Source organism: Capricornis sumatraensis, chromosome X, assembly GCF_032405125.1.
Source record: "Capricornis sumatraensis isolate serow.1 chromosome X, serow.2, whole genome shotgun sequence".
NCBI lineage: Eukaryota > Metazoa > Chordata > Mammalia > Artiodactyla > Bovidae > Capricornis > Capricornis sumatraensis.
In genome coordinates this window covers 91,180,030-91,204,393 of record NC_091092.1, presented here as the reverse complement: position 1 = coordinate 91,204,393, position 24,364 = coordinate 91,180,030, and the positions used below count along the sequence as shown (strand labels likewise).

At 47.5% G+C, this 24,364-nt stretch overlaps 1 protein-coding gene across 1 annotated transcript in view; it reads left to right on the top strand.

The window, feature by feature from the left end:
• LOC138070851 (IQ motif and SEC7 domain-containing protein 2) overlaps nt 1–24,364 on the top strand; it is a 76,820-nt gene that overhangs the window by 3,235 nt on the left and 49,221 nt on the right. Inside the window, exon 2 of the mRNA XM_068962135.1 lies at nt 19,665–19,694. Coding sequence (XP_068818236.1) covers nt 19,665–19,694 — 30 coding nt within the window. The remainder of the gene's footprint in view (nt 1–19,664; nt 19,695–24,364) is intronic.

Sequence of the window (24,364 nt, the reverse complement as noted above, 5' to 3'; positions counted from 1 at the left end):
TACTCCCCTGCCAGGCCTCCTCTGGGTTTGTAAGGAGTGGGTGAGAGGCTGCTGCTGAAAGCCAGGGCAGGCAGGGTGGGAGTTGAGCAGCAGAGGCTGCAGCACTGGGGGAGGCTAGGTAGAGCTGGTACAAGCAGGGCGCTCCTGGCCCCCCGGCTCCCTCTGGTGGAGAAAGAGAGGAGAGAGGGGCCTGGGCCCAGCACGGAAGGGCCCCTCACCCAGGGGCATATTCAGTCCTCCCAGCTACCCTGTGCGTCTGTCACCACAACCCACGTTTTCCAGCCAAAGAAACCGAGGGCTCAGAGAAGTGAAGCAACACTCCAGAGGTCACAGAGCCATGAGACAGACTCCCAAGCCTGGGAACTTGCCCTCTACTGCAGTTGATAGCAGCTGTTATGTCCACCCCCACCCATGTCATCCCCCCAGGATTCCCACACCCTCCCGCACTGTCTCTCCTGGACAGGTTCCCAGATGCCAGTCTGCCTTCTGCTGTGCTCTGGGTGTGGCCTTCCTAGTGCAGCATAGCGCATGATAAAGCCCGACCTCCTTCTGGCCTCTGGGCCTTTGTATGTGAAGTCTTCGCTTGCTTTTGTTTGTCTGTCTGTTTGTTTAGCAGCTGCTGATATCCACCATGCTCAGGTCTGTCCCCGTGGAATTGTCACCCTTTCCCCCCCTCGCCTCACTCGTCATGATTAGAGAAGATCTCTGTTTTTGTTGTCGATCATGGCCTGGGCCCCCTTGTCAACCTGGCGCCTAGAATGATTTACAGTTGTGCTGGGGGCCGCTGCTGAGTCCTCCACGCTGGAGAGAGCTGCATTTCCCACTCTTTTTGCCTGGGCCCAGCTCTGGCTTTGCCGTAGGCAGTGGTGGGCTGAAGCCTGTTTGGTGGTAACTCTCCATCCTCTGCCCACCCAGCAAGCTGGCTTGCACTAGGGGACAGCAGTCAGCAGGGCCAGCCTGGTGTTCCTGTCAGCCAGGGCAGTGCTGGTCTAGGCACTGCTGTGGCGTCTCCTGTGTGCAGTGGACTGACAGTGTGCTCCCTGCAGGGGCTGTGGATGCTGGGGGGAGGGAGGGAGCCCAGGGAGGGGCCCTAGGGAAGTCTGTCTCCTTTGGGGTCTTGGGCACTTTTCCCGGGGGGGGGGGTCCTCTCCTTCTTCTCAGGAGGGAATACCATTCCTTTCCCCACCACTGTGTTGGGAGCATTATAGTTGTGTGGGAGGCAATGATAATGTCGAATTGAATGAGAATTAGAGGAATCTTGCTTCTCTGTCTAGATCTGGGGCGAGAATGGGGCTGTTGTCATCCACAAACATTTCTTGGCTGTGTACAGAGAGCAGGAGGGGCCTCCAGGCTGAGCAAACACCACACTTTCTGTTCTTGAGATCCCCCCACCCCCTCCCCTGGCCAAAGATACAGGGGACCATACCTGACCCATCATAGTGCTGGTGCTTAGGACAAAATGAGTAGCACAGGCAGTGAGGAGTGGAGACCAGGACCTGGGGCAGGGGGAGCTTTGAAGAGAGTGGATATCACCCGGTGTTGGGTGGATAGGCAAGGGGAAGAAGACCAAATCCAGGCTTGCTCTCTGCTATTCTTTCATCTGTCCCACCTCTGCCTCCCATGGCCTCTGAATTTTCTGGGAGCACAGAAGAGGCCTGGGGCATGGAGAAGGGGCCACACATACGCTGAGTGAGCCTCAATTCTGTGTGCCAGGCACCACCCTGTGTGGTTTTATGTAACAGTAGCCAACATTGTTTTAACCTGCATTTACTGTGTGCCAAGCACTGTTTGTTCCAAGTGCTTTCCGTATATTAATTCATTCAATCACCACATGAATCCCTTGATGTATTATTGATAGATACTGTTATAAAGTCCACTTCACAGATGAGGAAATTGAGGCCCAGAAAGGTGGGATAACTTCCCCAAGGTCACTCAGTGCATAAATGGCAGAACTAAGAAGGAGCTAGGAGTCCAGGTGGCTGGACTCCAGAGTCCATCCACAGCATTCTCACCCACCATTCTGTGCTGCTTCTTATCTCATTTACAGAGTCTGTGCCAGGTGGGTGTTCGTGTTATCCTCATTTTTCAGACAGAGAAATGGGAGATCAGAGAGGTACGGTGACCTGCCCAAGGTTACACAACTGCATGGGGCCCAGAACTATCTGGCTACTGAGCCTTTGGTCTACCATTGCCTCCTGGAGGTGGGCGTGAAGATGGTTTAACATGCTCTGAGTGTAGCTCTGGGCTTCCACCTGCAGAGCTCCTGGGACCGCTGCTTGAGTCAAGCTCCCTCTCCTGGTAGCCTCTTGGATTTTGACCACAGACTCCTAATCGATGCCCTCCTGCTCTTGCTCCCTTGAGCCCCTGATGAGGTACAGCCAGACCAAGCTTTCTGTGGGGCTCCAGCAGTTTCCTGCTGTCCTGGCCATTAGGAAGAGGTTTCAGACAGCTCTGCCTGCCATGCATGGGCCCTTTAGGATCTTACCTTTCTCCTCTCATCTTTTTATAGTCCCCCTCACACAGACTGAGTTACAGCCAGCCTGGCCTGTGTGCCCCATTGTCAGCGCACTCAGCCCCCTGAGAGCCTCTGAGTCTTTATTATTATTATTTTGGCCACACCCACAGCATGCAGGAGCTTAGTTCTCCAACCAGGGATAGAACCCGAGACTTCCCTGCATTGGAAGTGCAGAGTCTTAACCAATGGACCACCAGGGAAGTCCAAGCCTCTGGGTCTTTGCTCACGCTGTTCCTTCCTCCTGGGCTGTTCCATCCAGTGCCCAGGCTGCACTCCACTGCTGTCACCTCTCCCATGTTTGTTCCCTGATCTATCCCTGACCCTTGAAACGAGCACTTTGTCCCTCTTTATACATTTATTTGTTTATATCTTGTATCATCTCTACTAGCTTGAGGGCTCCTTCAGATTGAGATTTCATAGCTGTGTATCATATGCATGTTGTATCAGTCCCAGTGCTAGGTGCTGTGGGTGTAACTGAAGGAGCTAGAAGCTTGGAAATGCATGGCGGACCACATAGTAGCTGCTCAGTAAATGCTGAGCAGACAAATGAATGTCAGGTTAAGTCCTGGGACACTAACAGCCAGGGCTGGCTAAGGTGTTCTTCCTTTCAGGACTCCTGTAGAGAGAGATGACTCAATTCCAGAGTTCTCTTGGCTTCTGTGTGGCTTTTTCCTCACACTGAGCTGTTTGGCCTCTGCCCTCTGTGTTCTTCCCACTTACCAGTCTCCCAGTTCATAGGATGTCAGGGTAGTGGAGTCAGATGAGACTTTAGAGACATTTAAGCCAATCTGCTCACCATTACCTGTCCTTCCCATACCATGGTCTTCTCCCTCAATGTGAGACCGTCTGTCCTGAAAGGAGCAAAGAGGCCTGCATAGGACTGTGTACCATCTGCCTCATCCAGTGGGAAGTTACTTATTTAGCCATCAAATTTTTATTGGGCTCTGACCCTGGGCCGGGCACAGTGTCTTGGAGTCAGAATAAGACAGTCATTCTAGCTCATTCTCTGCTATGTTCCCTGGCAGAAGAATCAACACTGGTCACAGGGAAGAATGGTGAGTAAATGACTTATTTCTCTCTTGCAGTAAGCCATTTAGGGCAAGATCACTTGCTGGTTACCCTCACTTCCTTGTAGTATTGGGTCTCTCTCCAGGCATTCAAGTTGAAAAGCACTCATGCAAGGATGCCTGTTTTATTGTTTGGTTTTTTGTTTTTGTTTTGAGGTTTGTTTTTTTTTTTTTTTTTTTTTGCCACACAGTGTGGCATGTAGGATGTTAGTTCCCCAACCAGGGGTTGAACCCGTGCCCCCTGCATTGGGAAAACAGAGTCTTAGACACTGGACCATCAGGGAAGTCCCAGGATACCTGTTCTTAAGCACATAGGAGCTGAAGTTCCCTGGGACCTTTGAATTTAGAAAATGTGGTGTTGTGGGAATGAGGACTTCACATGACTTAAGGAAAGTCACTTAACTTCCTGAGCCTTCTTTTTCTCAAGTAGTAAATGGGGATAAAACTTTATTTTCTAATGGGTGAGATTCCCATTGCCCCTGGCCTCCTACCCCACAAAAATGTATCAGAAAGTTTCCTGACTGTCTACCACACTCGGCAAGGTCCTGATAGGATGGAAAACTGAGGAATAAGGATGGAAAATAATCTGTGAGCCTGCCCTGCCCTCTAGAGGTGAAGTTTTGCAAACAAGACAACCCAGCCAAGATTGTCTCATCACATCCTTTTCAAAGATGACCACCCAGGGCTACACGCCAGATCAGGATGATTCTTCTAACATTTTAGAGGAATATTTATCACAATTATCACCTGATATGTACCATTTCACTAATGTCAAATGTATTTGTAGCTGTGATATATATATATATATGTGTGTATGTGTATATATATATATATGTATGTGTATGTGTATTTATATATTTTTTTAAGGGATAATAAGACTGCATATCTGGATGAGGCTTGTGATTTTCTGATGGAGTCCATATGCAGTTTAGTGCATTCACCTGAAGAAAACCTATATTTTCCTCTATAGAACTACTTTAAAATTGTTGTCATTATATCTGTGCTAAAAAAAAAAAGTATATAATTTCTTCCTTCCCTCAAATGTCTTTATAAAACTGGGAGGCATCGCTCACAACTGTACACCTGCTATGCTAGGCAATTCATAAATGACCCATTTAGTGATTGTTGTGAGAACTGAGTGAGATGACAGATACAGAAGTGTTCAGCGAAGAGTGTGTGTTTACTCAGCCATAGGCATTTTTATTATTATTAATAATAACTTTGCGAAATTCTGTGCCATGGAAAAAGGCACGGGGAGAGGCCATGAGGGAGCTCACCACATTTCTGAGAGAGAGAGAGGGCCGTCCAGTGAATATTGTACACCAGGGATATGCCACAGCTTGCGCTGTTGCAGGCAGTGGAATTCCGTCATGGGTAGTATACTCTTCTTGGCTTCAGGGGGCTCACAGTCGGGTGGAAAAGACTAATGTGGGTCCTGTGTGCTATGCCAGAGGGGAACACAGGAGGCCATGGATGCCCAAAGGAGGGACATCTACCCAGACTGATGGGGAGGGTTTCCCGATGGGTTTTCTGAGGCTTGGAGGATGAACAGGGGTAACCTGGGTGAAGCAGGATGGCATCTTGGTCAGTGGGAATTGGGAGCCAAAGGGTGGTTAAGGCAGAGAGCCAGCAGGGTGTATGGAGGTGGGGAGGGGAGCACATTTACCAGGTCAGTACAACCTAGAGCACAAACCGGGAAGATCCAGAGAAGAGTCTGATGACTTGGCTGGCCCAGATCAGGACCCTTGAGTAGCAGCATGAGGAGCTTTATTCTGTTAGGAATTGGGAACCAACGTGGAGTTCTAAGCTGAGGGAAGAGGTGTGTATTGCAGAGCATGGAGTGGCTGTTGAGAGCCATGTTTTGGAGAGATCTCTGCTAGATCTCTGCACTTTGAGAGATAGACTAGAGGGCATCCAGTGATGAGGCCGTTGTGACAGGCTAGATGAGAGGTGACAAGGCCTGAACTTGGGTGGTAGGAGTAGAGATAACCTGCTGGGGGAGAAAGACAGTGACAGCACATTGATAAATGCTGTGACATAGCAGAGTTTAAGCCATTTATGACCGGCAGGGTTTTAATAATATCAGAATCACTCGGCTCAGGCTGTTCATTTTACAGATGAGAAGACTGAGGCTGACAGAGAGAGAAAGGACTTAATAGGAGGCCACTCCATGTGTGTGAGCAGAAGAGCTCTGATTAGAAATGCCACTCTGGTGTTAATGCCAGTGTTTAAAGCATCATTCCTTAAATGTGCTATTTTCTGCCTTGAAATCCCGTGAAGGTGGTAGGGATCATTATCTTTGTCCCGCAGATGAGAAAGCCGGGCCTCTAGGAGGCCGGGTGATTTGTTTGGGGAGAAAGCGATAAAGATGATGCATTACCTGAATAAAGGATCCCTTGCTTCAGTGGGAGACAGACGCTGTGCTCTGGTTCAACCCCTCGGAAGTCAGATTGGTTAGATTTATAGCTGGGGTCTGTGGTTTCCTTTTCTAGAAGCACCAGGCCCAACCTTCTTTCTGACTTGGAAGTCCTCATTTAATGTGACTGAGGCAGCTCAGAGGCAGTTTCTGGCTTGGCAGCAAGGCCTGTAATCCCCCTTTTCTGTTTTCATGGAATAAGGTTGGCCTGTGTCACCACTGTGTCCCCATTGCCTTGGGCAGGGTATCTCTAGCCTGGGGGCCTTGGTTTTGAGGCCCCCCGGTATGAAATGTAAAGAATGAGCTTTGGTTTGACAGAAAACATCAATATTCTGTAAAACAATTATCCTTCAATTAAAAAATAAGTAAAGTGGGGAAAAAAAAAGAATGAGCTTTGGAGACAGGCAGACCTAAGTTTGAATCTCGGCTCTGCCCAACCAACTGGGTTGGGGTCATTTCACCTTCTCTGACCTTTAGTTTCCTCATCTGGAAAATGAGATGACAATGCCCATCTCTCAGGATTGACCAAGATCATTTGAATGGCGTTCCCTGATACTTGTATGTGCTCAGTAAATAGTCATTTCCAGGGGAAGAAAACCAATGACATAATTCTCGATTATGCCAAAATATATGCTCTTATAAACTTCATTTCATAATCATGATATTACCTAAGATTCTTCAGTTTTTGTAGGAGATAAGTCATCCAAATACCTGGAGAGCAAATCATTAAAATAGGACAACTTGAAGTTCAACAAAACAAAACCAAAACAAATCAAAAACAGTCATTTCCTTTTCCCTCATGAAATCTCCCATGGACGATGACTTGAAGAATTCGGTGCTTGGCAAAGGTTTGCTTCCCCTGAAAATGGCTGTATTTTCTCCTTCCTAATATGAGGCTGTCATGGCTCATTTTATATTGCTTTCTGCCTCAGCTACCAGTTAATTTGAAGTACAGCTCTAGCATCTTTGTTGATCTCTTTTTCTGAGTTCTTATTTTCTAGTTCAATTTTTATTCTTTCCTTATCTGTGTTATTAGAGTAAGCCACCTCAAATCCTTTGTGACTCAGGCAGATATAAATAACTAATGGGTGTAAACAGTTGAATGAATGGAAGCCTGGCGAGGCTGGACTAGTGATGGTGGGATTTGAAGGAGACCAGAGGGTGGTGCAGGCTGGGGCAACTGAGAAGGCATCTGTAAAGGATGATTGTGATACTGTGAGGAGTCGAAGGGTTAGTTAGGGAAGAATCAGTCTTTCACTCGCCTGTCTTGCTTCTGCTCTAGAAAGAAGCGTAGATTTTGGAGAACAAGACCTCACATCACCTTGAGTCATCAACCTCCCCACTTTGTATGGACTATGTGGGAGACTGGGGTCCAAAGAAAGAAGAGGGACTTGTTTTTTAAAAATTAAATCAAAGCAGTACATATACACAATTTTAAAATTATATTTCTTTATTCATGGCTGTGCTGGGCCTTCATTGCTTTGTAGGCTTTTTCTAGTTGAGGCAAGTGGGGGCCTAGTTGTGGTATGCAGGTTTCTTTTGCAGTGCCTCCTCTTGTTGTGGAGCACAGGCTCTAGGGCTTCAGTAGTTGCCACACGTGGGCTCAGTAGTTCTGGCCCACGGGTTTAGTTGCCCTACAGCATGTGGAATCTGCCCAGATCAGGGATCGAACTCGTGTCTCCTGTGTTGGTAGATGGATTCTTTACCGCTGAGCCATCAGAGAAGCCCCATATACATAATTTTTAAAGGGCAGATAGCACAGAAGGACATATATAATAAAAAACCAATGTCTCCCTGTCCCTTACTTCCCAACCTCCTGAGTAGAAGTGTTAGTCACTCAGTCATGTCCAACTCTTCGTGACACCATGGACTATAGCCCTCCAGGCTCCTCTGTCCATGGAATTCTCCAGGCAAGAATACTGGAGTGGGTTGCCATTCCCTTCTCCAGAGGATCCTCCCGACCCAGGGACTGAACCCAGGTCTCTTGCATTGCAGGCAGATTCTTTACTGTCGAGTCACCAAGGACCCAACCCCCAGAGGTGACCACTTCTACCATTCAGGTTTTCTGGTGGTAACTTCATATCTCTAAATAAACATGCTTTGATGCTAATTTCTTCATTTATCAACTTCAAACATCATATATCATCTACTGACTTCTTCCTTGGATGCCATCACTGACTCAACGGACATGAGTTTGAGCAAGCTCCGGGAGTTGGTGATGGACAGGGAAGTCTGGTGTGCTGCAATCCATGGGGTCACAAAGAGTGGGATGTGACTGAACTACTATGACAAGTGAGAATTTAGCTTATTTACAGCACATGACTTTTTCTCCCCCTCCCAAACTTTAATAGTTATATTACTATTTTGGTCCTGTATTAGTTACCTTTGTAACTTTGTTAGGTACAATTTAGACTAATTTCTTGTTCCATCATTTTGCAACAGTATCTCTTGACCACTCAGTTTATAAGATAGAGCTATTAGTGCCCCATTCCTCCCTCCATCTCGCCTCTATCTTTCCACCTCCCACTTTCTGTATTCTGTACTTTCATATCCAGCAAGATTGATTACATTTGCATTCTGTTCTATAACAGTAATTATGTCTTCAGTGCTTTTCTGGACAAATGAACTCTAAAAGTTGACTAATACGCTGTTTATGTGATTATGACTATGTCATATTATTCATTGCAGGGTCAAATAGTGTGCTGTAATTACACCTCACTTCTCATGGGTCCACTGCTCCAACTTCTGTACTCCTAGGAAAATTTTCCTAGCATCAAGATCAAATGAATTTTCCTTTCTTATGCTCTATGAATTGCTCGAAGTCATGCCACTTTTTACTTTGTTTCATGTCTGGACTGGGATTTTCCACCTTATAAATCTATTTATTTATGTGCTTACTTAAACTTACTGTTGTGTGGGGTTCCTTGAAACCACACGATAATCATAGCACATCTTCTGTGGACATTTTACTTGCAGATTTTTTAGGAGGGTTTTTTTTTAAACTTCTTACTGAAATATAATATGTATACAGAAAAGTGCTCATGTCACAAATGAATAGCTTGGTCAGTTTTTTACAAGCCAAGCCAATGTAACCAACACTCAGCTCAAGGTCTGTTTTTCATTCATGCTGCCCAGTACTCGTGAGCCCTTTCAACTTGCTGCACCTTGTCTTTTCTTATATAATTTATTTGGTAGTTTTCTCCCCTTTGTTTTCTCCATTTTCTCTTTCTGGAGTGTCTGTTAGTTGGATGTTGAACTTCCTGGATTGATCTTCTAGGCTGCTTACCTTTTGTTTCATAGTTTCTCTTTTATAGTTTGCGAATGAGTTGATACAAAGCTGAGTGAGATGTCTGTATATCCAACTGGCTTGTTCACTCCCCGACCTTATTTTAGGTGAGCCACCAGGATCTGACAGTTGTAATGGGTGACCCCCAAATGCCAGAATGAAAAGCACTTTATTCTGGGAGCAACGACATGCCACTAGGTGCCCTAAGTAATACCACAGAGTCTAATTCCTTTAACCAGGAGTTCCCTGATATTTTGCCTAGGGATGAATGCCAGGCAGCTTGTGTTTTGGATCTGGGAATTGCGGGGAGGGCATGGGGGAGGATTTCATGTACTTACCTTCGGTTTATGCCCCCGTTTTCAGCCCCCAGTCACGCCTACTCTCCTTCATACCTACCGTCTTCAAGTTTGGATTTTCTCTGGGGCTCTGCTGGCCTGATTGGCTCCCTCTCCAGCTGCAACCCCCTGAGTGGTGTTGCTGGCTCTCCTTCAACTGTAAACACTCTTTTCCTTGTTTTTTGCTCCCAGAAATTTATTGAAATCCCTCACCTTTTGATATCACCTTCTTCCATCCTCTTCACTGTTACGATTTCATACCTTATTTTATTCCTTCTCATTCTTTTTAGCAGGGTCCTGACAGAAGAAAGAGATAAAGATTTATGCTTTTGAGGTCCAAACTAAGGCTAATGCGACTTTTAAAAATGGTTGTTTTGCTTTCTCAATCCAGATTGAGATGGAGAATAATTAGTCAGCCCCCCAAATCCCCAACTCGTAGGCCTCATTTTGGCATGTGTTGCCTCCAGACCTGTCATGAGCATTCCTGTGGCAGCCTCCTGAGCTCCTTTTCCTCAACCTCTGCCATCTAGACCTTGCAGTCAAGAAAGCCCTCCACCGAGGGGCTGGAGACGTGGGTTCTGACCCCCACCCTGCCACTGCCTCCCTCTGAACCCCCAGGCCAGTCCCTCCACCTCTCAGGATGCCCTCACTGTGACTTGAGAGGGTCTGAGTCTGCTGTGAGCTGTGCTTTGGCAGGATTGGGTGGGTGCTTGGAGAACAGCCTGGCCTCCTTTGCTTAGGCAGTGGAAGCAGGTGGGCCAGCGATAGGCCCCAAATGCGCAGGAGGGGGCTTTGAGGCTGAGCTGAGGCTTCTGCAATAGCAGGCTGCTCTCGCTGCTCTCCCTTCCACCCACTTTCTCTCCCATCATGGCTGAACCTCCATCGTTCTGCCTCCAGCAGAGGGAAGGAAGAAGGGAGGGCTGGAGAGCCAGTTTCATTTTCATTCTCTCTCTCTCTTTTTGTCGTAGTGCTAAGCTGCTTTGGGCGGTGGTACCTGTGCCTAACCCCACCTTCCCTTTTGGGTGCCCCCTTCCATCCTTGAAGTATTATCTCTTTCAGAAGCACCCCTGAATGCTTATGGTATGGAGGGGGTATCAGAGCCAGGTGAGGGAGAGAGGCCAAGCTGGGGGAAACGAAGTGCTACCTAGCTCTGGCATGACAGAAGGAAGCCACAGCTGTAGCAATGAAAAGCACTGGTTTTGGAATCAGACAAACATAGACTTGAATCCCGACTCCACTACTTATTATTATTTGTGTGACTCTAGGTAAATCACATTAGTGCTCTGAGCCCCAGTTTTCACACCTATACAATCAGAAGAATACTAATGAACTTGCACAGCTGTTATGAAGATAGCACAAGTCCTGGACCATTATAGGTGCTTAATAATCACTTTATCCTTTTTGGATTATTAGAAGGCAGAAATGCTAAAGACCAAATAAAGCCTGCTTCAGTGATTGAAAGGAGAGGGAGGTTAGAAAGCAGCATTTGCCCTTGTCACTCCTTAGGCCAAGCCCCAGGGGCTCCCCTGCAATTACACAATGAAGTTCACACTCTTGTTCAGTGCTGTTTTTGTTGTAGTCTCTGCCTGTCTTTTTTTCTTTAAAATAAAAAATGTAAAGTGATACTTGCCTCTCTATTTTCTGAAGAAGAAATTTGAAAAGGGATGGGCAAATATTTCCTTTGAAGTACATAGCAACCTTTATCATCATCCTCATTGTCATTCCAGGACTTTTCAGTGAGTAGTGGTAACAAATGACTAGAGGAAGAGTAATCGTCAACAGAAAGATAACTGGCAACTGAAACCACCATGGCTTTCATTTTGTTTCCCCACCACCATTTTGGCCTGTGGATCGCGTGGCTCCATTCAGTGTCATGTGGATCTGTTGCTAAAAATGTTCTCCAACAAGGTTTCTGATTTGTCCTGAAGTTCATCTAATTGTTATTCTCTTTAATTAATCTTATAAGATTTTCTTGCATATCACTATTACCTCCTCCATATGACTTCTATCCTTGCCTATTTGTCTTTTCTAGGTCTGATTCCTGGCTCAGATTGCCCCTTAGAAAGGAGTCTTCCCTCCACCTGAACTATCTTTCAAAACGTTTTAACTTTGGTCTTCCACATCATCATGATTTAGATGACAGTCGAACTTGGAAGGCATCTTTGCCCCTCCGCTAGTGCTTTTCTACTTCCTGGCTGTCACAAGTTGGTCTTCACACCACTTGTGGTCTAGGAAAGCTCTCACGTGCTCCTTTGGGTCAGGCCACAGTCCCACTCATCTTTGTAGCCACTCTGTTCCCTTCCTCACCCTGCATTCAAACTGTACAGAACTGTCTAGGATACCCTTGGCAAAGTGGACTGCTTTGTGGTTCCATGCCTGTATTCTGGCTGTTCTCTTGGCTGAGAATACCTTATACCCCTGTCTACATGGCGGATATCTACTTGACTGTTGAGGAACATCTTCACTCTCTCACTGTTTCAGGCACTTGGAAACAGTGAACAAAACAGATTTCTGCCCTGCGGAGCTCACGTTCTAGTGTGTGAATGTAGGGGGTGGAGACAGAAAAGAAACAGACAAGAAGATGCAAAACATGTCAAATAGTGGTAAGTGCTTTGGAGAAAAATAAAGCTGGTCAGGAGGATGGGGGTGCAGGAGGCTCAGTCAGCCCTACCGTAGTCAATCTTTGCATGCCCATTATTAAGCAGCCTTTTCTCATTTGAGCATTTTCTGATGTTATTATGTATTCATTACAACCACAATCCTTCCCACAACTTCATCAGTACTGTTACTATCTTTATCATATTGGTAAACAAACTGTGTCGTAGAGATGTAAATCATACGGTTAGGAGGGGCAGAGCTAGGATTCAAACCTTGACCTGTCTGACCACAAAACCTGTACTCATAACCTCGAAGCCATTGTGCCCCCAGTAAGCCTTGCAACAACTCTCTGAGATTGGAATTAGTATACCTATTTAATAGTTGAGGAAGCTGAGGTTCAGAGAGGGGAATGGATTCACCCATGGTTGTACAGCAAATAAATAGATTTGAACCCAGATCTGTCTAAGACTCAAAGTTAGGCCCTTCTACCAACGTTGAGGCCTAGGGACCTATGGACTTGCCTGCTTCTATGTTTATGTGGCCCATACAAGGTACCAGTTGAGGCCATTAGCCCTTTCCCCTTCTCTCACCACTTGTAGCTCATATGGAACCTTGAGATGTATATGGATATCCCAGCCCACATCCAAGCCCTGACTCTTTTCCTTTCCCATTGGCCACCCTAGCAGATGGACCTGGATAATAAGACCACACAATTCCTGCAAGTCAGCTCAAGAAATATAGACAGGGAATTCTGGGTTCTGAGTGCCTGAGTGAAGTCTAGAAGGGAAAAGGCCAGAGATCCTAATGGGCATATTCCCTTTCCCCACAGACCGTTTACCTCACAGGAAGGGGCCTCTAAAGTGTGATATCCAGTGTAGGAGCGTCTGTTTCCCAGTACAGCTTATGATATTGCAATTTGTAATAAGCTGAACTCCATGATCCTCCTTTGGCTTCCTGAACTAGGTCCTGCTTTGCAGTGAGGGCAGGGACTGGGCCTTCTGTGTCTCTGGTCAGTGAAGGCCAAAGCCTTCCTGGGTCCTCTTCACAATATTTTATTCATGAGTATCTCAGGATTCTTACCTTCATTTCTTAGGAAATTTAAAAAAATTATGCATTTAATACATTCTTCCATTTGAAAATTTAGAAAAGTAGAGGAGAAAAACATTATCCATAATTACAACACACAGAGGCAGCTACTCTGGACATTTGATGTATTTCCTTTATTCTCTGAATTCTTTTCATATGGTTGAAATAATACAGCAGGTGTAATTTTTTCTTGCTTTGTTCATTTGAACATTTCCCCATGTAATTGCATATTCTTTAGAAGCATCATTTTTAATGGCAACTGATATACCATAATGTACTTAACCATCCTCTCAATGTAGGGCATAGACACTGGGCCTGTTTTTTTCACTGGTTTAAATCATACTGCAGTAGGCATCTTTGCACATAACAGCTTTTAGGGAACTTAGAGCTTTTAGGGAACTGGTCTTGTATAGGAACAATTGTGTTCAGCTTATTTCCCTTTCTAGATGGTCCCTCTGGCTAGGTCTGATTCATACTTATAGTCATTTATTCATTCATTCCATCCCCACATATTTACTGTGTACCCCTGTGGATCAGACCCTGGGAACTGGGGCACAGGCATGACTAAGACACGGCCCAGACTGCCAGGAGATCCCAGTATGCAGGGAGAGCCAGGCTTGGAAACGGACACTTTCAAAACAGTTCGATCAGGGCTGTGATAGAGGCAAGAAAAGGATCCTGTGGGAGAACAGGGGAGGGGTTCCTCATCCAAGAGGGGGTATTAAGATAAGCTTCCTGGAGAAGGTCTTGCCTAAATGAGTCACGGAGGATGAATAAGAGTTGGCTGGAATAAGAAGGGGAGCTTCCTGTTAAATACAACAAGTTGAATAAACTTATTTATCTCTGCTGCTTTCACAAATTCCACTGAAATATGAGTAAAGGAATAAAAAAGGTAGAAACATGAGGTCTGGGATGCTAACCAGAAGTAAACTATTCCATGCAATGAGCCCCAGAAATGCTTGGGGATCAGAGGTACCGTGAAGCATGGAAAGTAGGATGAGGCATAGAACCAAAAACAGGGAGAATATTGAAAGACTGTGGACAGACCATGTTGGCTCCTCCCCAACCCCGTTCAGTCAGGGACACCCCCTGCCTCCACTGGCTCCAATCTCTGCAGATGGAGGGTGAGTCTTTGGCAAAATTGAAGTTATGAGCCTCTGGGGGTGAAACAGGGCTGCAAGCAAAGTGACCTGCACCCCCAAAACAGTGGAACCCCAAACTCGTTCCACTTACTTACTTCAGGACACCAAAGTCAGGAGCACACAAGAGAAAGGGATTCTTCTCTGGGGAAACTGAAAGACCCCAGACAAAGGCCTCTTAAAGATGATATTTGGGAGTCTTCCATCCAAAGAATAGGCTCTTAGTCCATTAACTCTCTAGTGAAGCCCATCACCTGGCCAGCTCCACCTACACACAGAGATTGTTAGTGTCATGGGAACTGATCACCAGGGCTCACCAGCTGAGGACCCTTAAAATAGGTATATTTCATTTTATGTAAATTAAACCTTAATGTAACTGACATTTAAAAAAAAGGCTTAGGTAGCCAGAGATGATCAGGTAGTACAGAGCTATTTGAGGAAGACCATCAACCTGCAAGAATGAGCCCAAAAGTAAACAAACCAAAAAAGCTTGGAGCAGAGGTAATGAAGGGGGGAGAAGATACCTGGGAAATTTAAGATAACAAGAGCCAACTCAAAATTTTAGCCGAAGGGTTAGAAAATAAAAGTTGAGGAAGTATCCTAGGAAGCAGAAAAACAGGATGAAGAGATGGACAACAGAAAAGATGAAAGCATGGAAGGATCAGCTGAGGAACTCCAACATCCAACAATAAGAGTTCTGGAAATAGAGTGTGGAGGGAACAGCAGGAAGGAAAGGATCAAAGAGCATGTCCCAGAACCAAAGGAGTGAAAATCCCACCTAGTAACCAGCAAAATAAATGACAAAAAGACCCTCACCAAGGTACACCACTGCACAATTTTGGAATAGCAGAATAAAGAGAAGATTCTGAAAGTTTCCAAGGGACTCTAAGCGTCCCTTGGACAGCAAGGAGATCAAACCAGTCAATTCTAAAGGAAATCAACCCTGAATATTAATTGGAAGGACTGACGCTGAAGCTCCAATACTTTGGCCACCTGATGCAAAGAGCCAACTCATTGGAATTGACCCTGATGCTGGGAAAGATTGAGGGCAAAAGGAGAAAGGGGCAGCAGAGGATGAGATGGTTGGATGATGTCACCAACTCAATGGACATGAGTTTGAGCTAACTCCAGGAGATAGTGAAGGACAGGGAAGCCTGGCACGCTGCAGCCCATGGGGTCACAAAGATTCCGACACAACTAAGCAACTGAACAGCAATAGCAACTAAAAGCTTCCAGAGAAAAAACATATCATGTACTAAGGATCAGGAAAAAGAAGGGTATTGGACTTCTCAATAGCAGCACTGGAAGCTGGGAGACAATGGAGCAACATTCTCAAAATTCTGTAGGACCATAATTTCCAACCTAGAAGCCTGTACAGAGTTGAATTATCAATCAAGGGTGAGAGCATAATAAAGACATTTTCAGACAGGAGATCTAAAGATTTTATGTCCTAGGTCTCCTTTCTCAGGAAGCACTGGAGAATGTGCTCCAGCAAAATGCAAGCATAAACTCAGAAAAAAAAGGCCAAGAAATTGAGGAAGCAAAAAATTAACACAGAAGAGAATTGAAGGAAACCCCAAAGTGATGGAGGAGATCTTAGTGCAACTTTGTGCAGGCCTGGAGAGCAACCAGTCTGGATTGCAGTAAGGACGATGTCTCAAAGGAAAAAAAAAAGTCTGATGGCTTACGGGATGTGTCAGATTGCATTGAGAGGAGAAATGCACTTCTCGCAGAGTTTAGGGAGAATTGATCATACAACTGAAAAAAACTGGGCTTCCCAGGTGGCCCTAGTGGTAAAGAACCCGCCTGCCAATGTAGGAGACGTAAGAGACTCAGGTTCAATCCCTGGGTTGGGAAGATCCCCTGGAGGAGGGCATGTCAACCCACTGCTGTATTCTTGCCTGGAGAATCCAATGGACAGAGGATCCTGGCGGTCAACGGTCCATGGAGTTGCAAAGAGTCGGACATGACTGAAGCAACTTAGCACACATGCATGATTTGTGCTTCAGAGATGTTCCTTTGGCAGCCAGTGAGAGAACGTTGTTGTCCATTGAAGAGACTTGCAGTTAGACAAGTTGATGTTTGGGAGATGAGGTCTCTGGTTGTGCCAAGCCAGGTTCTTAGCTTTTAGAGATGCTTCTCTGGACCAGGGCACACCCCTTCTCCTCAGGATGCTTCCGGGAAGAGCCCTATACACAGTAGGTCTTCAAGTCTCCTTTGAAAATATGTACCTTCTCTTTGTGTCCAATCTCCTTTCTGTTGGACAGCTGATCTTGTAGACATGTTGCCCAAATGCTGTTAAGAAACCATCTCTTTCAGGTAACTGCATATCTCGTTTCTGATGCATTTCTCAGCTCTCAGAGGACAGCCTTGTTTATATAATTGTGGGTTGTTGGGAGAGAGGCACCTTATTTCCTCCCCAGGTACTTTTTATAGATGACTTGGAGGAGCAAGATGAGAGGCAGGGGATCCAAGAGGCGAGAGCAGAAACCCCAGTATGGCATTTCAAAGGCTTATATTCTTTTCAGTTATTCTGCCCTGCTGTCCCTATACATCCCCCAAAGGTTCAAGACTGTCAATATTTTGCCATTTATTCTCCCATCTGCCAGATTGCCCCTTGTACCTGGAAGCAGCAATGTCAAAATCCTTGTTCTCATTACATGCCTGAGTTTTAGGTTCAGTAGAGATTCCCTGGTGGCTCAGACAGTAAAGAGTCTGCCTGGTATGTGGGAGACCTGGGTTTGATCCCTGGGTCTGCAAGATCCCCTGGAGAAGGAAATGGCAACCCACTCCAGTATTCTTGCCTGGAAAATCCCATGGATGGAGGAGCCTGGCAGGCTACAGTCCATGGGGTCTCAAAGAATCAGACACGACTGAGCGACTTCACTTTCTTAGGTTCAAAAAGTATGGTCACTATACTCATAGACTTCAGTCAGTTACTGTTTATTGAGCATCACTCTTGAGGATGGGAGTTAGTATAGCCAAGCCTTTTGAGAACTCTGGGGTCCAGGCCGGGGCCCCCTACTTGTGTGCTATGGGGCAACTCATTTCAACTTCTGTGAGTCTCAGTTTCATCATCTTAAAAGTGGATGAGTAATTCCCACTTTGCAGGATCAAAGGAGATCATGTGTCAAAAGAGCCCACCACCTTGCCTGGTACATAGTAGGTGCTCAGTGATTGTTCACATGTCAGTGCAGGTTACTATATATGTGGCTTATGCCCTAAAGTAGATCGAGGCAGGGGGCCAGTCTGTGAGCAACTTGAGGGCTTGTATTCCTGACTTGGGGCCTGTTATATAGTAGATTGAATACATGTGTGCTGGAGATTTTGGGGTGGAGTGGTGAGGAGATCAGCCTGCCCAGAGTAGAGGGTTCGTGTTAGGGAGAGACACTGAGGGGCTTAGCCTCCATTCTGTCGACAGCTGGGGAGTCATTGAATTAGGCCTATCCAATCTGGTACCTGCAAATGATTGAGCCAGGCCTCAGAAGCAATCTTATTGTGGCAGGGTGAGATGGAAGTTTTAATAAACGTGAAAAGGTGCTCCGTGGCCCTAATCCTCTGTCCCTTTAGAGGGCTGCAGAGGCTAAAGATTGGACCTACTGTTGTCTACTGTGCCAGGCTGAACCTCACAGCCACCCCACCCTCCTGCCCCCCTCCCTTCCCCTGTCATGTCATTTTACAAGTGAGAAAGCTGAGGCGGGACATCGGACAGTGCCTTCCCCGGGATTATGTGGCTAGTAAGTAGCAGAACTGGAAGCACTGGCCTCACCCACTGTCTGTGCTCCTGCAACCAGATGCTTGCCTGCCCTCCCTGGCCGGTGGGTGCTCCATTCACTCTTGAGCAGATACTCACGCTGAGCTCCATCTCCCTTCTCCGCGTGTCCCTCTCACTTTACACCCAGCATAGATGACTCTCCCCTGACTCAGGGCCTCACTCGGGTTGCTTCTCGCTTTCTGTTCTCTCACCTGAGGACAGAGCCTGTGATGTGTTCATCTCTGTCTCCTCCGAAGTGGAGGTGGGGAGGGGGTGTGGGGAGGGAGGGGAGAAAAGGAGGAAGAGGACAGAGAGGGGACAAGGAAGTCGCTTCACACACTCTCCCCACTTCTTCCTAGCACCCTGGTTCTTATTCCTCCTCCTCCTCCCCACCCCTAATGACAGCCCCAGTGTCCCTCCCCTACACACACACACACACACACACACACACACACAGACACACACACACACACGCAGGCACACACACAGACACACAGACACAGACACACAGACACAGACACAGACACACAGACACACACACACACACACAGACACACACACACAGACATACACACAGACACACACACACACACGCAGGCACACACACAGACACACAGACACAGACACACACACACACACACACTCTCTTTCTCTCTCTCTCTCTCTCTCTCTCTCTCTTTTGGGGAGGAGTAGCCGGAGGGGTGTGGTTCCGATTTCACTCATTCTCTCAGTCCCCTCAGCGCTGTGTCCCCAATGCTATTCTCTTCTCTTGTCCTTCCTTTGCCTCTGAGGGGGCCTCACAATGAAGAAGGCAGACCAGTGTAGTAGAAAGGAGCCCAGCAGCTGACTCACTCACCCTCTCAGCCTCATTTTCTTCATCCGGAAAATAAGCAGGTTGGACCAGGCAATTGGCAAAGCCTTTTCTGTGTTGTTAATAATACCTGGCATTTGTCTGCTGGGTTCCAAAGGGCTTAATCATCCTACCAGCCCTTCAGGGATTGGCCTCGTGTTACAAGTGGGGAGACTGAGGCTCAGATTCCAAGCAAGGGGGTGATTTGCCCAGGTCACAGGGCTGTTAAGTGGCAGAGCCAGTATCTGAGGCTCCATCTCTCTGGATTTAAACCTCAGACTCTGCCCCTGCCCGCAGCCACTCCAAGGAAGGCTCCTCAACCATGACCCAGTAGGCTAGAACATTGTTGGTCCCTGGCACTTCCTTGACCTCAGCTCCAACCACTCTTCCCCTCACTCACTCCACCCTTGCCACACTTTCCTCCTCCTTATCCCAACAACTGGCCAGCCCCTCCTCCATCTCATGGCCTCTGCACTGGCTATTCTCTCTGCATGAAATGCCCCACCCCTCATTTTCATGATGTGTAAAAGGTGTCAAGGCCACTGTGTAGAGCAGAGAGAGGAAAGAAGTAGAGCATATACTGACTGTTGTTGGTTTTTTTCTGTGTTTCTCTTTCAGATCTGATGGTGAGAATTCCAGAACAGTCAGGTCAGTACCTCCTTTCTTTAGCAGTAGTTGGGAGATGGGGCAAGAACTGGGGTGGGGGCAGGGACTGGGGTGGGGGCCTCTGGTTTGTCATTTCGGGATTCATGCATGGGAAGGGCGGGGGCCAACTCCAGGGGTTTTGTCCCATTAGTATTAGGGGTGGGGATGGAATGGAGTGGGAGGGCCAGGGTGAATGTGGCAAGCATGGGGAGGGGGTTGAAAACTCTTCCTTAGTCTTTCTGACCCTCACTGACTTGGGGGCTTGGCTGAACACTGGAGCGGCCCATGTGGGAAAGCTGGACCAGGAACCTTCTCCCTCTCTCCTCCCAGGAGAAGGGGACACAAGGGAAATGGAGCTTCCCTTGTCTGGCGTTTGTGCTGCACCCTGGCCTGCACTAGCCCTGAGTAGTGGGGTTTGGATGGACTTTTTGATGTGACACAATCTAGACATTAGAAATATACCTTATGGTAACCAGTGGATTTTTTTTTTTTTTGCATGCTTGGTGAAAAAGGCTTACAAGCATCACTGAGTTTTCAGGGTGTGATCAATCTGCCATTTGAGGAGGTGGGGGTCGAACTGGGATAGAGACAAGAACTATTAGTACATTTCCCAGGCCTTAACCCATCAGAAGCTTCATGAAAACACAAGTGTCAAGGATAGGGACCATGTGGGAATGATAGGGGACTCAGGATATGGCCCAGTTAGGCAGCATCCAGGCCAGGGGTGGGCCTCTGAAAGGAGATGGGTCCCAGCACCAGAGGCATGAGATGGGTCATTCAGTTCCAGTCAGGGCTGCGACTAACATACACAGCACCTATGTGAAGAGTAGAATCCACTGAGTGGATCAGTTGGAGGAATGTTCCCGTTCCACTGGGCTCCTGCAGCCCCTCACCAGGGTTCCTGGCTCAGTGAGCAGAGCACAGGTTGAATTTCAGCCCCAACTCATGCCCTCTTGGTTGTAAAGCTTTGTGCAAGGCACAGCTTGTCCAACCATATGCAGCAGCCCAGGTCCTGGCATCCAGGCAGTGGATATGGGAGAGGCAGAGGATCCCAGCATTCAAACGGAGGTGCATTAATGAGACACGCTGTGTCCTAGCATCCCAGGCAGGGGGTACGGGATGAGCATACTGGTGCCCTGTGCCAAGGTACGGGCTGTGGGATGGGAGCACACTTGGGCCAACAGGGAAGTGGGAAGCGTGATGGATGCAGTCAGGCCCAGTGTCTAGGCAAGGGGTATATGATGAGACACAATTAGTCCTGGCCTGCAGCCAAAGAATACGGCCTTAGTACAACCTGTCCTAGCATTTAGGAAGGCACTGGTCTAGCAAAGAACACTGATTCCAGTGTCCCACTGTGGGTTTGGAAGAAGACAACTTGGGCTGACTCTGAGCAAGGCCCCTAGGCAGCCCCATTGATATGCCTGCGACTTGTCAAGGAACCCGATGGAAGGTGTCTCTAGCTCTTCCCGGCATGGGTGTTCCAAGGACCTATAGCTCAGGGCATTTAATAGCATAATCATATATCATATGATAGTGTACGTTGGCCCTTTACAACTCACAAAAGTTGTCAGGGGCTTTCTTTCGTTTGATCCTCCCAGCGACACTGTAAGTGGAAGCTGGGTTGGCCTTATCATCATTCTTTTACAGTTGAGGAAACTGAGGCTCAGGCTGGTTATAGGTTTTGCCCACAGCCATGCAGCTAATTTATGGCTGAGCCACCACGGCAGGAGCTCTCAACAGCCTTGCAGATAATAATAGCCATCTCATCCTCATCCTAGTATTAGTAGTCATAGCAGCTATCATTTGCTCCTCACCTACTAAGAACTCTGAACATGATCTTATTTAATACTCACAACAGTCCCATTAGGCACGGATTGTTACAGATGAAGAAAACGGGGTTCCCCAGATGGTCAGCGCCTTGCCCAAGGAAATAAGAGCAATGGGCGGGGCAGCATCACTCTGACTCACACTCTGGGCTGCCTGCTTCCAAAGCTGGCATTTGTTTTACAAAGATGTGCTTCCGGACATCCACACTGGACCTACAGTCAAGGAGACTACAGGGACCTTGAGGACTCAGCAACTGTGGAAGCAAGGGTTAAACTTGGACTGTGGAAGGGGCTGGCCTGAAATAGCACTTGTGGGGCAAAATCTTGTAAACATGGTGGGACGATCCTTTAACTTGGAACCTGGGCTGGCTGGGGTCAGCTGAGGATGTTCTCAGGCCCCACGTGTAAATTCTTGAGCTCACTTCAGTTAGGCATCAGGGAAAGCTTCCTGGAGAAGGTGGTGTCTGAGCTGGGTCATAGAGGACTGACACACGGATTTTGTGTAAGGAGGGCATCCTTGGAAAAGAAACCAGCAGGCATCAGAGGTGAGGGGGGCTGGGTGGGGGCAGTCGGTCAGACTAAAACAGATCTGGGCAGGAAAGGAGATGTTAAAAGCTCCTTAAAAAAGGACTAGTTTGGTTGGGGCTGGGTCACAGACACCTTCTTTCATCAGTGAGAGCCAGAGGAGGTTAGAGGAGGGAGGCTAGGATCTGCAACATAAGAGCAGCAACTGGATCTGAGCAAAGGGTTCCATTTATGGCCAGGTCGCCTTCTAGTTCCATGACTTTGAACAGATCTATTTCCCCCCCAGGAGCCCCAGGGTCCTACCTCATCTAATAAACATTCTGTATGTGGAGGGGAAACGTTAGGAGGGTAGAAGGAAAACATCAAGGAAAGGAGTTAGACCTTGGCTGTTGTGAAAGTGAAACAGGAAGGAGTGAGTAGGGTCAGTGGATTGAAAACCCACTATGGCAAGGCCCCAGGCATGAGGGCTTTCAAGTATGGGGTGCCAGAGGAACTGTGGAGTCTAATTAGAACTGAACAGCTGGTGTTGTGAGAGGGCTGTGGGCAGAAGAAGGTGCCTGGACTTCCTGTGGATCCATGAGAAGTTGTCAGACCTAGAGATACCTTAAATCCAGGTCCAGAAAGGGATAGACAATGGCTCAAGGTCACAAACTAGTGCTCAGCAGAGCCTGCCTCTTAGCTGTGTGTTGTTTGCAAAGTCACTTACAGCTTCTCTGATCCTTACTTTCCTCATCTGTAAAATGAGGTCAATAATTCTGACTTCTTTGGGTTAACAAGAGAACTTAAAACAATGCTCAGCATAAAATGGTGGTACAACACATTGTAGTGCCCTTAGCCAACGCCTAACCCAATCCATTGTCATTTATGGGGTATTCAAGCTTGAGAAATGTGGAGCGTAGAACTTGAAAACAGAGGGGCAGGAGGAGCTGATACCCCTGCTACCCAGAAGGGGAGGGAGCCCAGGCCTAGAGGCACCGCCACTGCAGTGAGGGTGAAGCTGCAACTTGGGGGCCCTGGGCACCAGGCTGGGGTTGCCAGGCAAGCAAGGATGAGAGCCAGAGGAGGTGGCCTGTTGCTAGGGAAGGAGGGAGCGGGTGGGGGAGCTGTTGACACCCGCAGAGCCAGGGACGTCCCCATGGCAACGGAGCCACTGCTGTTGGGAGGAGAAGTGGGAGGAGGAGCCAGCGCTGGCTCTGTTCCCAGAGGAGGCCTCCCACTCTGGGCCTCAGTGCCCCCATCTATCCAACCGGAGCTTGGATTAGATAATTTCTAAAAGATTCTTCCTTGTTTTGACCTCCTGGCAATCTGGGGTGGCTGAGACCTCACAGACCTTCCATGGCTCCCCCACATGCCCAAGACACCACCAGACGCCAGAGCTGCCCCAGCTGCTTCCAAAATCTTCCCTCCATGCGGCCTCCTGTTCAGTGCAGCCTGGTCGCTGGCCCCGCCCAGCTCTTTGTTGATACCACTTCCTTTGCCTGGAACCTTGTCACTTACCGCCTGCTCAGTGCTCTCAGGTTCCGGTGGGCCCAACTCCAGCCCTGTGCACTCTGGAGAGCCTTCCCTGGCTGCCCTAGCCTGCTCAGACTGCTTCCTCCCTCCTGGGTTCCTTTGGCCCTACAGGGCTATGCTTCTCCTGTTCTCCTTGGTAATTTGCTCCTGCATTGCATCGAGCTACTTCTGAGAGCTTGGGCTCCTCTTGACAGATTCAGATCTTCTCTGTAAATTTATGATGTCATATTGCAAATCCCCATTTTATATATGAGCCAGTGCTCTGAGAACTTATGTGGCTTGTCTGAGCTCCCCAGGTCCTATGTGGTGGAGCCAGGCTTGGAAGTTAGCTCTGTGTAATTGCTGCTGCCCCAGGCCCGAGGTAGGTTATGATTTATCAGCTGCAGCAGTGCTTATTAGGTGATAGGTAAAGTCCGTATACGCTGGCCACCATGCTGGTCACTTCACCTGTGTTTTCTTGTTTCATCTTCACAATAATCCTATAGAGTATATATTTTAGTCACTTTACAGGTGAGAAAACTAAGGCTTAGAAAGTTAAAATAATCTATCCCCCCCTGCCATAGAACTCAAATACAAATTCAGAGTTGTGGTCACCACACTATACCAGAGTTAACCCAGTTGTGTTCCAGAAGCACGTACAGAGTATTCCCTATGTACCAGTCTTGTGTTGGGAGATCCACGGTGGAGATGGAAGTGGGCTACAGACACAGATGAACCAGCTCTGGCAAGCGAAAATGGGAGTTAGTTGATGAGAAGCCAGTTCTAAGGACAAGAGGCTGGAAGAGGTAGCACTTGACTGATAGCGGGATG